This window comes from Dermochelys coriacea, chromosome 1 (genome assembly GCF_009764565.3).
Source record: "Dermochelys coriacea isolate rDerCor1 chromosome 1, rDerCor1.pri.v4, whole genome shotgun sequence".
Lineage (NCBI taxonomy): Eukaryota > Metazoa > Chordata > Testudines > Dermochelyidae > Dermochelys > Dermochelys coriacea.
In genome coordinates this window covers 287,099,063-287,115,226 of record NC_050068.2, presented here as the reverse complement: position 1 = coordinate 287,115,226, position 16,164 = coordinate 287,099,063, and the positions used below count along the sequence as shown (strand labels likewise).

At 39.3% G+C, this 16,164-nt stretch overlaps 1 protein-coding gene across 3 annotated transcripts in view; it reads right to left on the bottom strand.

Annotated features, from left to right (window-relative positions):
• Positions 1–11,491: 11,491 nt before the first annotated feature.
• The window catches only part of PTPRB (protein tyrosine phosphatase receptor type B), a 106,620-nt gene continuing 101,947 nt past the window's right edge, over positions 11,492–16,164 (bottom strand). For all 3 annotated transcript variants that reach the window (XM_038381931.2, XM_038381950.2, XM_038381958.2), the window contains one exon: positions 11,492–15,891. In XM_038381931.2, the coding sequence (XP_038237859.1) occupies positions 15,869–15,891 (23 nt within the window). In that variant the 3' untranslated portion in view covers positions 11,492–15,868. The remainder of the gene's footprint in view (positions 15,892–16,164) is intronic.

Genomic DNA, 16,164 nt, shown 5'->3' with positions numbered 1-16,164 from the left:
TAAGATGATATGTCAGACTAACTATCGTCTGTACCAATGGAAAGCATAAAAAACATGAGCAAGAAAACCTTGGAAAGAATGATTGTGCAATCAATCAAACAGTCTTGGAAGATCACAGCCTTGCTGAATGGCTCAGACTGGATGTTTACAATTAACTGGGAGAGGTAGGGAGTGTACCATGTGAAGCGATGTTCTGATATAAAAGCGATTGCCTACATGTGCAATGTTTAATTCACAGTTTTATCATTCTAATGGAGGTTTGCAATCTCATAGACCAGAAAACCACTTTCTGTTCATTACGCATACATCCTGTAGATTTTAAAAACAAATGAGAAAAGTAAATAGAATTACTCATCATACTGTATAACTGTATGTGAAATAAACATTTTAAAAATGCACAACCTATTTCCAAAGAGTCTGTAATGCATAGATTAATCATCCTGAAAATACATTTCCCAGAAAGGCAAGGAGGCTGACTACTAGAAGCTTCTCTGGTGCTGTTTATATAAAGGGTAATTTGCTGAGGAAGAGTCTTTAATTTAATAATATACAGCAGTATAAAATATATGCCAAGCTCTTTCATAACTTTTTGGCTCATTCCAGCTTTGAGTTTCATTTGTTGCTCTCTAGAAATAGTATAGGAAAATCAATTCTCACAAGCTGGTTCGATGTCACATATTAGTTTTCACCAACTGACATATTTCCTAGACAAAGCAGTTTAAATAAACCAAATTCTTATAGTTTGAAGAGAGTCTCAGAAGGACCAGTTCTCAAAGGAAGTTAGTGCATTCATTTTGTTCTCAAAATCCAGGAGGGCCAAAGCAGGGCTGTTCAGAGACGAGTGAAGTTTCCCTGTCTTTTTTCAGAGTAGCAGCCATGTTAGTCTGTATTCACAAAAAGAAAAGGAGTACTTGTGGCACCTTAGAGACTAACAAATTTATTTGAGCATAAGCTTTCGTGAGCTACAGCTCACTTCATCGGATACATTCAGTGGAAAATACAGTGGGGAGATTTATATACATAGAGAACATGTAACTGCAGCCTGAGGACAAATCCAGACTGGGTGTTGTTCTTGCTGGTAGGCTGAAATAAGAAACAATTTCTAGTCCTTTTTCAGGGAATAAGCAAATATTACAGATTTATATATATAAATTCATATGCAACCTTCTGGCTCTTGACAAGAGGCTAATATGCAAAGCTTGGGCCCCTCTACAGGCAGTTTGTGGGACTGCAAGCTGAGTTTTGAAGATTAGCCATTTTAACACATGGCTATGACTTTCTTTGATTTTGCTGGATAGTATTTGCCAGCTCAGCCAAGCTTATTGTTGCCATTGTGAAATTTGCACATGAATTTTTGTAACTGCATGCCGTAGGAGCAGTACAGTTTACATTACATACCAAAGAGAGATTTGCTGGAACAGTGGCAGATTATTGAGTTCTGGGATAAAAGACTGGAAGATGGGATTGAGGTAGATGATCTCAGAGATCTTTCCAGTGCCCATTGTGAGTGAAAAAGGAAAAACTGATAGTTGAGACCAAACAAAGACTGTATCAAAGGTAGAGAGAGGAAGATTTTGGAATCATTGAGCACTGGAATGTCTGCTTTGGTGAGAGGAGACTTAAAATTGGAGAGCAACCTCAAGTTCAAAATTGATTATGCTTGTTAAATGATTCCGGAAGGGAATAGAGCACGAGCTTTCTCTTAACTCCAAAATATCTGACAGTTACTTCCAGTTGAATAATAACAAAGGAGACTGATACTGTGAAGCAAAGAGTGAGTAAGGATAAAACGGAAACATTAATGAACTGGAGTCTTGTCATGGTGACAATGGAACAAACTGACACTGCTCATTTTCTGATGAGAGAATGTAATTGATGTAACCTCCTGTGAACCCTATAACCCTAGAATGATAAAGCCTAAAAGCAGTTAACCAAAGTCAGGCCAAGAAATAACTGATGTAGGCTAGAACCTTGCTAAATTTTGTTTTGAAAAACTAGGCTTCCGTTGATAGGAATGTGTCCTCATGAGAGAGCAATCCGAGGGCTTAGGGTAAAAGAGAACCCCATACTAGACATGGAGGAGAAGGATAGAGCTAAATGAGAATGCAATTAAGACTTGGGGGCATCAGGACAGCAAAAATGTGGACTCACTGCTAGCCCAAAGAGCTAATGAATATACAGAGGACTTTTAGATCAAAGAGAAAAGAAATGCTAGAAAGGATGTGGACTCATTAATAAATGAACGTGATAAAATCCTGAATGACATTAAAATGGCTGAGCTATTGAACTGATCCTTTAAATCAGTCTTTTTAAGAAAACAGGCCTGGACAGTCAGGAATTAATGAAAACCTTGTCAACAAAGCTGTTTATAAGCAGCAGAGAAGACAATTGAATATAGACCAGTCAATAAGTCAGATGATATGCATCCCAGATTGTGAAGATTTCTTAATAAATAGACTGAACCCTTGACAATTGGTTTTGAAAAGTCTTGAAAAATTGGCATCAGAAGAAAGGAAAAATGAAAATGCAGTACCAACATTAAATCAATCCCTCCAGACCTAGGAAATCTAGCTTCAATCCTTATTAAAATGATGGACCATATACAATTAATAGGAAAATACCTTGAAGATAACACAACCAGCAAATGGCATGGATTTATTAAGAACAAATATTGTCCAATAAACCCGATTACATTTTTTACAGCCAACCTAGAAAATAATGGGACTACAGATGAAGTAAAACAACTAGCATTGTTTTCTGTGGCTCAAAATCTCATTTGAAAAATTAATTCATATCGGGTTGGCTACGAGCAATGAAAGACAGAGTTCTGGCTGAAGAACTGTCAACACAAAGCAATAATAAATGACAGTACATCATCTGCATTAAGGTGTGTGGTGAAGTGCCTCAGCAGCTTTTCTTTATTCTATGAAAGGCAACAGAAAGAGCCAATTAATTGCCTTTTTAAAGTATACAGAATCTGGAGGAGTTATGAACATCAAAGTGATAGACAATACAAAGGAGACCACAACAGGTTAGAAAGAGGAGCAGAAGATAAAATGTCTTTTATATCTTGAAAAAATAAGCTAATAAATTAGAAGTGATGGAGGAGGGATACAGCAAATACAGACGTAGTGGGAGGAAGCTACTTGGAAGGCAGAGATGCTAAAAGAAGAGCCACAACTGATAGTAGACAGAAGAGTGGTTATGGCACAAAGCTAATTATACATGATTTTGATGTAGAAGAATTGGTGTGTAGGACTGAAATCACCCATTTCTTGGGAAACCAAGTCGCCTTTCCAGTATATCTGTATATTTTATTAACACCTTAACTCTGGGTGCGGTTGTGTATCAATTTTGGCATGTTTTTCTTTAAAGTGATACTGTTAAATGGGAGAAGGCAGTTACTGGCGCTATCAATTGACAGGTTAGTTTTAGAATACAGTAGTTCTGCATCTGGAGTTTGAGCAAGAAAGGTGTGCATGGTTATCAGGATATGAGAAATAGATGTTGGCTTGCATTTGCAGCTGATCAGCTTGTGTCTTTATCCGGCATTGATACTGTACTTGCATTTGTGCAGGTGGTAGAGCCCCATGACTTTCATGGGGTTCCCTGGGTTGCAGGGATCCAGCTGCAAGATGAAGGGGATAAGTTTTTTTTTCCCAAAGGATTTTGTGTGTCTATATAGAGATTACGCATGGCTGCATGGCAGTTAATTTTACATTCCCCTGGGGGTTTTACTCAGTTTAATCAAAAAGCTCAGAACACCTTACAATTGACCATGTGGTGTAACACTTACAAATTTTAAAGCATTTGGATTTTTCTCTTCTTTTTATTTGGAATATGAGAAGGACTCAACCTTAGCCTTATAATGGGACCATGGAAGCAACCTTAACTCCATAATCAAATAGCATATGCCTGTAGAGTCAGGCCTGGAATCTTGGTCCTCTAGCAACCAAATCAAAGGCTCTTCTTACACCTTGCGTTTAAGACAGATCTCTGTTAACTGTCACCTGTAGAAGTGCTCTGAATTTGTTTCTAATCTGCAACAAGACACTAGAGGACAACATATTTATATAGGTGTGAAATTCACCATGTGCAGAGGGCTAGCACAAGGCTTACATCCTACTTAAGCCCTGCTTACACTTTTAAACAGAGAATAAAGTGGTAATAAGCGATGCATAGACTTTGTACTGGCCCTTTGCACAGCAGTGAATTTCATCCATAATGATTGCTCCTGCTCCGATTGAACTCAATGGCAGAAAACTCCAAAGTGACATCCATGAGTTCAGAACTGGGTCTCTAGCTCCCACTGAAATCACTTAGGCACAAAACTATTCACAAAAAGAAATCATTAATAACTTTGCTTGATTATAACCTATTTTCTTCATTTATAGTAGGTGCAGGAGTTGTTAAGGAGTTTTCACTATGTGGGAAGTTTGAGCAGTAACAAGTCATTTTTGAGCAAAATCGAAACACAGAAAAGTTAGACAAAAATCAGCATTTCCAATCAGGGTTATATTGAATGACCAATTACTCAAAAATGGTTTGTTCCTGCAAAGTTTTAAGAAAATTTTTCTTTTTGCCTTCAGAGTAAATGTGATGGTTTAGAGCCCATGTCAAACTGATACACGTGTCAACATAGGACTTTATAATGGAAGCTGGTTGCAACTTTAACAATGTCTCTTAATTATATAGATTGAGAAATAGTCTCATTTCCTTCCTTCAATTATAACACACATACTTTCCCCTTTCATTTTGTTGTTTCTTTCTTAATCATACTGATGACACACACACACACACACACACACACACTGAATGGTGTGGCAAAGATTTACCAAACTCCTCCTCATTCTGCATTCATCTATATTGAGCTCTGTCTGTCTCGATAATTAGCTGTTAATCATCTAAGGGCTGGTCTTCACTGCAGGGATCGATGCTGCTGCAATCGATTCAGCAGGGATAGATGTAGCTCTCAGAGAAGAGTAAGGGAAGAGCATCTCCTGTCGAAGAAGTGCAGTGAAGACACCAGGGTAAGTCGACCTAAGCTACATCAACTCCAGCTATGTTATTCACATACCTGGAGTAGCATAATTTAGGTCGATTTACCCCCATAGTGAAGACAAGAACTAAGACATTCTGTACCGAGTTGCGTTCCTCCTCATTGTATTGTTCCTCTATCAGCCGTGTCTGTCTAATAATCTTCTTCCCTTAGCTTATGTGTTCTAGGTTGGTTATCAAGATGGCTGAGATTTTAGTGATGTCTCAGAAAAAAAAATCAAACATCGAAATAGTGATTTTTTTTTAATTTGCAAAAAGATCTATTTTAACTGATCCATTTAAAATTTGATGCAAGCGTTGTGCTTCACTGGCTTGCAGCATTCTCAGACTGAGTCAAATGATGGCGTTGGTAATATTAATTACTGTATCACAAAGAAATTCTGATAATTTGGCTCCCTTTAAAAAAACACCTAATCTTGTACTACCATGTGACACTTCCCAGGGGTACCCAGGTTTACAAGGCATCTCGCTACAACATGCCTTAGCGTGAGGAAGCTTTGTGTGTGTGTGTCAGCCTCCCAACTCCAGCAGCCACAGGCAACACAAGCACATGTGGGCTGAGCTGTCCCTCTGCAGGTTAGCAACTGGTTCACCTGAACCCGTGAGCCCTGCGACTGTTGCTGTGGAGTGTCCAGCCCGTTCCACAGGATACCTGCACTATTCACCAATGTGCTGCTCCCAAGGAGGAGAAAATCCCAGCTTACCAGTTTCACCTTAGAATACAGCTCTGTTTAACACAGCATTTTAGATATGTATGTGGCTTTGACTTTGAAACACCAGTGTTCATAACACTGGCCAGTTGGGCAATCGCAGTCTCATAAGGAATGAAGACAGCTTTTGTTTTATTCCCTTCTTACTATTTGGTCTAATGCTGCCTTTGCTTTTTTGTCTAATGATGTTTTTTACATGCACTCTATGACTCACACATTTGTCTGTTATCCCTTTTCTAAACATCTGCTGTTATTAAGCTTAGCTGTTAAACTCTCTCTGCATATGAGCCTCTTGGAGACTGAAGTCAGCTTAGCTCCATCTATGCTAGGAAATTGACCTGCTGGTGATAATGGTTGTCAATAGTGGGTCCCACCAAACTCATGGACATTGTTTTAACTACTGGTGTAGAGAGGGCAGAGAACAGTTTACAGCACCGTTTCAGACAGTGTGATGGAGACTTGTGCAAATTGGTTGACAGTAGTGGTGCGGAAAAGAGCTTTGGCTTATCTATATTCTCAACCCTGATTCTGGAAGATCTGGTGCTGACAATTCATGTCAGCAACGGGTCCATTTCCTAGACTGTGAACCTGGTAGACTTTTTTCTTTAATTTTCCACCAGTGCTGCTATTGGTGCAGCCCCATCGGTGGTGGAAGCCTGGCTGGCTCACCAGCATTTTAATCTTCATGCTTAGGTCTAGTTGCCAAGGTGTTTTAATGCTGGCAGATATGGGTAACTGGTTTACACTGGTCACCTGTTGTTGCTCTCTCCAGTGGAACTACTCCAGTGCTCATACATGTAAAGAAAATCAGTCTAATGTCAAGAAGAGCTTAGAGTGGGGGGGAACTCTTTTGTATGCAATATGGTACCACTATTTAGAGGTCTATAGGCTTTCTCTATGCACCGAAGAAAACAAACAATAAAAGAGTAGTTACAATAAATATTTATGAATTTATTCTTAAAGAATTTCAGCTTCAGAATTTAAAAGCCAATGGAGGACCCAAGGAAGAGCTCACGAATTTCATGTCTCCCCTTGATATCTGTACTGTGGCTTCTCCCACTTCATATTATTTGTCCTCACTTGCTGGGCCTTTCCCTGGCTTTCCAGACTTGCACGTGGTTTGTCCTTTGGCTCAGTGATCTCTTGCTTTGAGAACCAGTTTCCCTCTTTGTCATGACATCTACCATGTCTTGGATGTCAGGATCAAATTCAAGCTTGCACCCTTGTTCTGTGTGATCAGAACAAGATTTGCAACAGTACTCTGTGAAATGTGTGATTGATTATTCAGTTCTGAATACTAAGTTGGAGGCTCAACGATCACACAAGCAGCTTTTAATAAGCAGTTCATTCTAGGGCCATATACCAACCAGATTGGAGTGTGTGGCCTGCAATAAAACTTTAAAATACAACATTACTTTGTGTAGCAATTTGCATGCCATCTGGTTTCCAAAACACTTTCCTGAGTTGCATAATTTAATTATACAGTTAAGTAATAGAGAAGGAAAGAAAATGAGGAGGTGTAGGTAAGGGAATGTTTGTCTGCTGTGTGTTTGTGTGTGTGTATATATATATATATATATATACCATTGTGAGTCAAGTTCTTCCCTTGGATGTGCATGCAAACATATTTGAACTGGTGATCTAGCAGCAAAATAGGCCATTGCCCATTTATAATCTTCTGATGGATCCAGTCCCCCAAAAAATATAGTTTCTAATCCGCAGTTTAAAATATTTTTGGTCAGATTCCCAGGTGTGTCAGAGTGTGGCTTGGTGCACTTGGAGTTGAGGGGCATAGGTGGCTTCACAACACCCTTTGGCTTCCCCAATCCTTCCCCAGTTTTCTTAGCCTCTCATGTGTGGTGTTTTGGCTTGCAGTTCACAAGACAGCTGCGTATTCCTTCCATAACCAATTGTCACTTGTATGCAAATTCCTCATTGCTTCACACTCACCATTCTGATTAGCAAATACATGCAAATTAGTGAGATCCCTGTTCTTTTATTCTACTTGTATTTTTAAAATCTGCTATTTTCATTCTTTGCAAAAGGTGACGGTTCCTCTCCCACCCCCTAGCCCCCGCTTCTTGGTCCATTTGCCCTCATGTATTTATTAAACTCTTGTATATTCTATCTCTTTCCCCACTTTGTGTCCATCTTGCTATTTAAATTGTAAGCTCTTCAGGGCAGGGACCCTCTCTCACTCTCTGTTTGTACATTGGCTAGCACAGTGGGGCCCTGTCAAGGTTCCTTCCCCACTCTGAACTCTAGGGTGCAGATGTGGGGACCTGCATGAAAACCTCCCAAGCTTACTTTTACCAGCTTAGGTTAAAACTTCCCCAAGGTACAAACTATTTTACCTTTTGCCCTTGGACTTCCACTGCCACCACCAAACGTCTGGGTTTATTTTTGAGAAAGCATTGTTTGGAAACGTCTTTCCCCCAAAAATCCTCACCAAAACCTTGCACCCCCCTGCCTGGGGAAGGCTTGATAAAAATCTTCACCAATTTGCATAGGTGACCACAGACCCAAACCCTTGGATCTTAAGGACAATGAAAAAAGCATTCAATTTCTTAAAAGAAGAATTTTAATATAAGAAAAGGTAAAAAGATTCACCTCTGTAAAATCAGGATGGTAAATACCTTACAAGGTAATTAGTTCAAAACATAGAGAATCCCTCTAGGCAAAACCTTAAGTTACAAGAAAGACACAAAGACAAGAATATTCATTCTATTCAGCACAGTCTAATTTCTCAGCCATTTAAAGAAATCATAATCTAACGTATATCTAGCTAGATTATTTACTAAGTTCTAAGACTCCATTCCTGATCTGTCCCCGGCAAAAGCATCACACACACAAACCCTTTGTTTCTCCCTCCCTCCAGCTTTGCAAGTATCTTGTCTCCTCATTGGTCATTGTGGTCAGGTGCCGGTGAGGTTATCCTAGCTTCTTAACTCTTTACAGGTGAAAGGATTTTTCCTCTGGCCAGGAGGGGTTTTAAAGGTGTTTACCGTTCCCTTTATATTTATGACAGGCCCCAATCATTTTTTGGAGCCTTACCATGCTACAAATAATAACATGTATGTGCACAGTGTTCTATACACTAGGGGACTTTTATTGAAAAAAAATAGTTTCCCCCACTTTCTGGTTACCAATTCAGAGCCCAATCCTGCATCCATTGAAGCCAATGGCAGTTTTGCCATTCATTTCAGTGGGAAGTGAATCAGAGCTGAATTGCATATAGTCATTGGAGTTTTGTTGGTAATGCCAAAATCACAGCCAGTGCTGAAATTTCAGTAAGAACACATTCTCCGTGGCCTTGGGTTGTGTGTTACATGTTATTTTTAATTGTTCATGCTCTTTAACTGTTTAGTTATGTTGTATTGATTGGTGAAGAAATCTTAATCAAAATGTCAATTTAAGTATTGTTGGTGGAGGTGCTTTGGGGCTTTACGCTTTGTCCTTTACTTGCCTAACCTCTCCCATTCCTGTAGTTCACAGGCTCTCTCACTGAGCTCCAAATGAGGTATTTCTAACCATGAATAAGGGTGGCAGAATTAGGCCCAAAATTTCCTGATTGTTGTACTTTTCCTCACGTGGTCCCTACTTCGACAAGGCATTTAAGCCTCATCCCACTGAGGCAAATAGAAATACTCACATGTTTAAGAACTTGTTTAAAAAAAGGCTGTGATGGGTTTTCTGCTCTTCCTATTGCTGTTTCCAACACTGTAAAGAGTGAACATTGTTCCCTCCAAGTTAGGCAAGATGTTGAGAAATGCTGCACATCCTCAACTCTCATTTAAAAGTCAAGGGAAGTTGAGAGAACTCAATATCTGCTTCCACAAACCAACTTTTTTTTCCAGACAAAGAATTGATAATGATGAGGCTGCTGCTGTGCTGAGACCACAGGCAATCCTGCTGACCGATTGTTTCCTTGTACTCCCCAGTTGGTCTATCTATATCCTTCTGTTGTCACTTATACTTAGATTGTAAGTTCTTTGCGGCATGGCCTGTCCTTTTGTACAGCACCTAACACAATGGGGTTGAGGTCCATGACTGGGCTCCTAGACACCATGATAATATAAATCATAACAATACCACCTGGCTGTAGCAAGCCCCATGTTTGGCATTACAGCTGATTTGAATTTTTTGCCAGTTTGGTGAAAATTTTGGTGCTTTTAATGGAAATTTTCCAACCACCTAGAGAAGTGCAGGGCAAATAGGAGGGGAAAAAAATGGTGCACAAGAATTTGTCACATGGTCTAACCAGCTCTAAGCGGAATGATGTGCTATTATAACTCTGACTGACCCCAGTCCACAGCAGGTGGGATTGAACCTGGGACCTCTGGAGCTGAGTACATGATCTTCTACCACATGAGCTAAAAGCCAACTGCTTGTTAGCTGAGGCTGTAGAGCAGATTCATGAACCTCTCTCTCTAAGTAGTCTCGGTGCCACTAGATGGGACAGAACACCATACTCAGGACGTGTGTGGGTTACAGTATAGCAGTGTCCTTTGATATTTTTAGTTCTCCCCAACCTTTCTTGCATGGATTCAATTTCTGTTAGCTCATTTGCTAAACGTCTGATACTCAAAATATATTTTTCTTTCTTTTGACCCCAGGCATCTTTTAGATACAGGGGTAAACTAACTGGATAGTTGTATTTATCACATCTTGAGCCCATACTCTGTCATGTTGTTTGATGCTTGAATAACATTCTTTGTTACCTCTGTGTTTCTTCAGTTTTACCTAGTCTAAAATAACACTAGTGAAATCACTGTGACAGGCAATTAAAATGCCCCCAGATAACATGTGAACTTGTTTCTCTCTCTCCCTTATTTGCATTTCATTTTTCTTCCCTTGCAGTGTGCGGCATTTGAGAAACTTTATTTTATTTTTCTGCATTTAATTATTTTTTAGTAATTACTTCTACAGTATAGCTCAGCTTACACTGAGGTGTATTCTGGTACCATTACTACACAGTATATGATATGTGTTTGTTTCTTCAGGAAGGTGTTCGCTTTCCCCTCTGTATTGCTACTAACCACCTTGTACTTTTCATATTTCCCTATTCACAGTAGGATAGGAAATAAAACCAAATTGCTTTTTCTGGCCACCATCCTGTTCCCATTCACAGCAATGGATGTTTTGCCACAGGGCCCTGTGCAGCTCCCCCTGCGTCTGTTTATAAAAGCTCTTAAAAAGATCTTCATATTTTTAATCTATTAAAATTTTCAAAGTGAGTTCTGCTATTGTAGCCCTACACCACAGGCCACACCTCTGAAAATGCATGCAAATGCAACTGAAATATCAGGCACATGCATTCTCCACTTGCACCTTTTCGGATAGTCTCTCATATTGGCTTCCTCTTAAAGCCATCGATTTTTGTTTCCTTTCGTTGCTCTCCTGCAGGCAGGGTCTTTCTAACAACTAGCTCACTTTTTTGAGCTTTCATAGTCTTGCACTGCGACAACTGAAAATGAACTTTGGATAAGAGATTTCACATTGGTTACTAGAGGCCAAGAGAAAAGTATTTGGGAGGAAAAAGCAACCGCCACTCAGTAGCATATGGTGTATGTACTTCTCTCATGAGCACACAGTCGTTGATGAATTTAATGTCCTCTGAAGACAGTCTAATTTAAAAATCAAATTCACGTATGACCTTTTCCCTAAACAACAGGACAACACAAATCCATAATGCAAAAGCAGTCAAATAGAAGATAAGGACATGAGTTTAAATTAACTGTTTTATTCATGAACGCTGTGTAAAATACACTCAAATATATTTGCTTTGTAGACAGGAGTTAAAACTATAAAAGTATATATAACAAATACATAAATTAAACAATAGTAGTGTAGTTCTGTGCTCACCTATTGTTTGTTAGGAACACGAATATGAATAATTATATAGCATATGAAAATGGAATATTTTTCTGCAACCATTTTTTCTGAAACTTTACCCACGTACAGAATTTATGACTAGCTAGCTTTAAAAAAAATTGTTTAGCAATGTAAAGTAGTGTGCTATTTGAGAACACTATATAGTCAGCTCCTAGACTTGACTTACTATATAGTTTTAGCTTTCAAATTAAACCAAAAAAAAAAAAAAAGCCAACCTGCAAATTACTCACCCACCATTACTGATACTGTATACCACAGTTCCACACTAGTCCATAGTCATATGTATTTTCTGCTACAGTCGTTCAACAAGACCAATCTTATCTAATTCATTGATCTGCTAGGTCACGAGTCACCCTGCTTTACTTTGGGCACAGGAGTGTCACCAGGGAGAAAGGGGATGGTCACAGGACAACAGGCCACAGGAAGCCTGCTAGTGCAAACTCATCTTTCATTCAGAGATGCACCCTCCAGGGACAACGGGGCCCAGAATGTAATGCTCAGAAGGTTGAGGCTGAGTCATCAACAAAATGACTCTCATCTTATGCTTCAGCCTATTCACACAATTGAATGTCCTTGAAGCATTGACAGACAGGCAACTAATTGTATACAATTGCGAGCCATGCCAGTTATGGCTAGTGCATTGTGTACAAGGACATGCAATTGCTATAGGCCATACCTAAGTATTACACATGAGTAGCTACAATCTATGGCTCTTGGCCCAGTCACAGCAGATCACCCTCCCAGGTGATAACGCTCAGGCCATTACCACCCAGGAATAGTAAGGAATAGTAACTTTGCATTGTATGTGATCTCACTTTGCTGTCTGTGGTTCCAGTGCTTTGCTTTCCAAAACACAGCATCAATGCCACGGCATAATGTGTAAGCTGAACACAAAGCTGCTCTTAGGTCTTTATGGGCACTCCAGCTGAAGAGAAATTCTTTATGTAGCTGCCTAAGAAGTACTTTTTTTTGGCAGGCATTTATCAAGCACATTTAAGCCATATAAATAACTATAACAGCAGATACAATTTATAAAGTTGCGCTTTCATGACATCTTCACAGTGTGTCTATTGCAATCATTTAGTTCAATGACCTAGTTGTAATTAAAAAAAAAACAAAAAAAACCTCTTCTCTAAATCTCTAGCTATGTTATGTGAAAGTTTTTGCTAAAATAAGTAGTAGGCCTTGCATTGGTATTGCACAGACTAAAACAATTCATCACACTTTTTATTAAATACTTTTCAAGCAAAAAAAATATTAACTAAGGGCCCAGGCCTGCGAATGATGCTGTACGTGTCATTGCTCATGTAAATAGTCCCATTGCTATTAATTGGACTACTCACATGAGGAAAGGGGTCGGGGGGATTTACAAGATTGAGCCCCAAGTGTGCAAATCCTAGCTCAAGGGAAAACAACATTGAGTGTTGCTTTTTAACCTTACAATTGGAAAACATCAAGAAGGGGATTCTTAGCTATACAGTATATAAAAAATCTTCAATTGAGGATTATGTTCCTTAACAGCTATCTTTCTTTAATATAGTCCAGCCTTTTTGCTCTAACAGTTCCCTATCGGTTCTGGCATTCTATGTCAAGGCACAATAAATATAATTAATTATACTAACTGGTGGCTTGCACCAAAAATATCACAGAGCTTCTGACATTTAGTTGTTCTCAGTATAATTATACTTGCTACACATGAATATGTCAGCTTATTAGCTAGCACACAGAACCAGTCATACGTGTGTGTGTGTGTGTTTGTGTGTGAGAAGTCACATATCTAGGGTGAAGCTGTTCAAGAGCACGGTACGCGAGTGTTTATGGCTGCTCATCATTTTGGTAAAAAAGGAAAAAGTTCATGACCTACAGGCACTGTTAGGGTAAAGAAATGTTGAAAACAGACTTTGGCTAGGGCATCATGTTTTGGCTGCTGATTTGTGCACTTTAAAGGCATAGAGACAGGAAAACAACTTTTAAAATAAAAAGAGGAATATGCTTTGTAGGCTTTTGAAAATGATGAACTACATCTATACACCATTTACAGTCCTGGACTCGTGCTCTCCAAGCGCACATTATTGAACAGGTTTCATTTCCTTAGCAGAAAAAAATGTCATGGTACTAGCTAGGGAGGAATAATTTATATGGTACATTTGACATTCCTTCAACATGCAATTGTACTGATGGGAACTAACCTCATGCCTCATTCACTACAGTGTGTGTGTGGGGGGGGGGGAGGGGTGGCTGTGAAACCTTGTATAAAGGGAGGTCTCTGGAGCAGCTGCAGGAAGGGTGTCTGGGGGACTCCAGAGCGAGTGGAGAGACACAGGGACTGTCGGGATGGTCTATCTAGGGGACTTTGGGTGACCTACAGTGTTGGTGAGTAGAAATCCCTGGTTGTTCTGTGTTGGCCAAACCCACCAACCCCACTGAGTGGAAAATTTGAGGAAAATTCTGCAAGGGCAGCCTTGGTGTTTTCCTCTGCTCTTCCATTGTCACTTTCATGGGTGTTCTGCAGCAGGGAGAGACTAGCCTCAGCATGCAGAGGTGCAAAAAAGGCTTATGTCCTCTCTTCCTGGAACCTGGGGCAAGGTTCCTTCTTCTCAACCCTAATACATGATTTTATTTTAATTCTGTGCAACAGGAGCTGTTTTCTCCCCACAGCTGGGGCTGTCCTGAAGTGCTGGTTGGGACAGTATTAAACTTTATGGGCCACACAGCCTGGAGTGGGGGTACCAACATGCCAAAGAACAGGGAATTTACAGCATCAGAGGCTCATTTGAACAACTTCTCCTCCAAACAGCTCTGCCCCTTCCTCAACAAAAATATTCAAAGTTTTTGTCTTGTGGCAGGCCAGAGAAGCTGTGTGGAAAGAGATCGGAAGGCAGGCCGAACTACCAAGCCTTTCCTTTCTGTTTTGGAAAGGATTGTTCTTTAAACAAAGTTTTCCTTATATTTTAATAGTGAACAGTCCCTTTCCTGTTAATTCAAAGTGAGTTTTTTTAAACACAAAGAAACAAATGCTATTGATAGGAGTGCTCAGATTACAGTATCAAGGGAAAAGTGATCTCCAATAAAGACCAATGGCAGCTTAAATGCCACTATTACTGTGCAAACTGTTTCCATCTTTGGCATCCGTAAATCTGTATATTCTTAAGGGGGAGGGGGTCTATACTGATGTTATCCAGCTCTGCCTACTCTTTAAACTCTCTTAATAATGACTTTTGTTTTAAAGAGTGATAAAAATTGCCAGGTTTTGCATCCTCATGGAGGTAAGTCTCTGCATGTCAGTCAGGGTGAATGCATGTGTAGTTTATTTATTATCTTTCGCTCCTGTATGCATTCATTTACATAGTCATGCAGGTCAAATCAAAATCAGACCGCCCATGAGAGTAAAAGAAGAGTTCTATTAAACTTCAAGTTTCAGAGTAGCAGCCGATGAAGTGAGCTGTAGCTCACGAAAGCTTATGCTCAAATAAATTTGTTAGTCTCTAACAAGTGCCACAAGTACTCCTTTTCTTTTTATTAAACTTCAAGGCAACATATGTTAATATTTTTCCACTAACATTCAGATTACAGTGAAACAGTTGCTCATAGTGAAGTGGATGTTTTTTTTATTTGGATGTTAATGAGTTTTTGCTAAATGGTACTCCTTCATTGCAGCACCCTGGCATTGTGATTTGATCAGAATGGATGAAATCCACAAGCAATCAGCAATCAATTTAAAGTTTAGAATTCCTATGTAGGACTACTATCCTTTATCTGACATGTATCTTATTTCATCTTGTGAACACTGAGTCAGCTAAAAAGGCTGGCTATCCTTAATGGATTTTTCTTGTATATTAAGTGCCAATACACAACCTACTCCAAACTCAGCAGTTCTTTTTGACACACAGTTTAAAATAGTTTATGTAGAAAAGTTCTTAAAAACTTTAGTATGGAAAAATAGTATTATCTGAAGCTTAATATTAATATAAACATTATAGAAAAAATACATCTTTACGTAACACCAACATACAATTATATACAATAATATCTATTACACTTAAATTATATATCTTTAAAAAAGTCACCAGACCAATAAATTATACACAGCATCAATGGAAATGTCTGGCACCGCTCTAGTGCATGAAACACACACACACACACACACACACACACACCACACACACAAAGTTAACAAATCTGATCACAAAAGCAGGTGGCTGTTCTTAGTGTCTTGAATAAACAGCATCTGAAAGCAAGGAAAACAGATTAGAAAAATCAGCAGTCTGTTTTATTTTCCATCTTTAGCAGATGAATATGGTGTGTGGAGAAGTGGCGGAGCACCAGCACTGTCTAGAGATTGGTATGACAAGAGGGAGGCACTGAGCAAGTTCCCACTCACAGCTCCGCCATTACACTTCAGTCATGAGTTGTACAACTCCTGTTATTTCAGTCTTTGGCCTCTCACATGTGGAGGTGAGCGTCAGATCACCAAATTCTTTCCCACTTGGGAAAGGAGCCA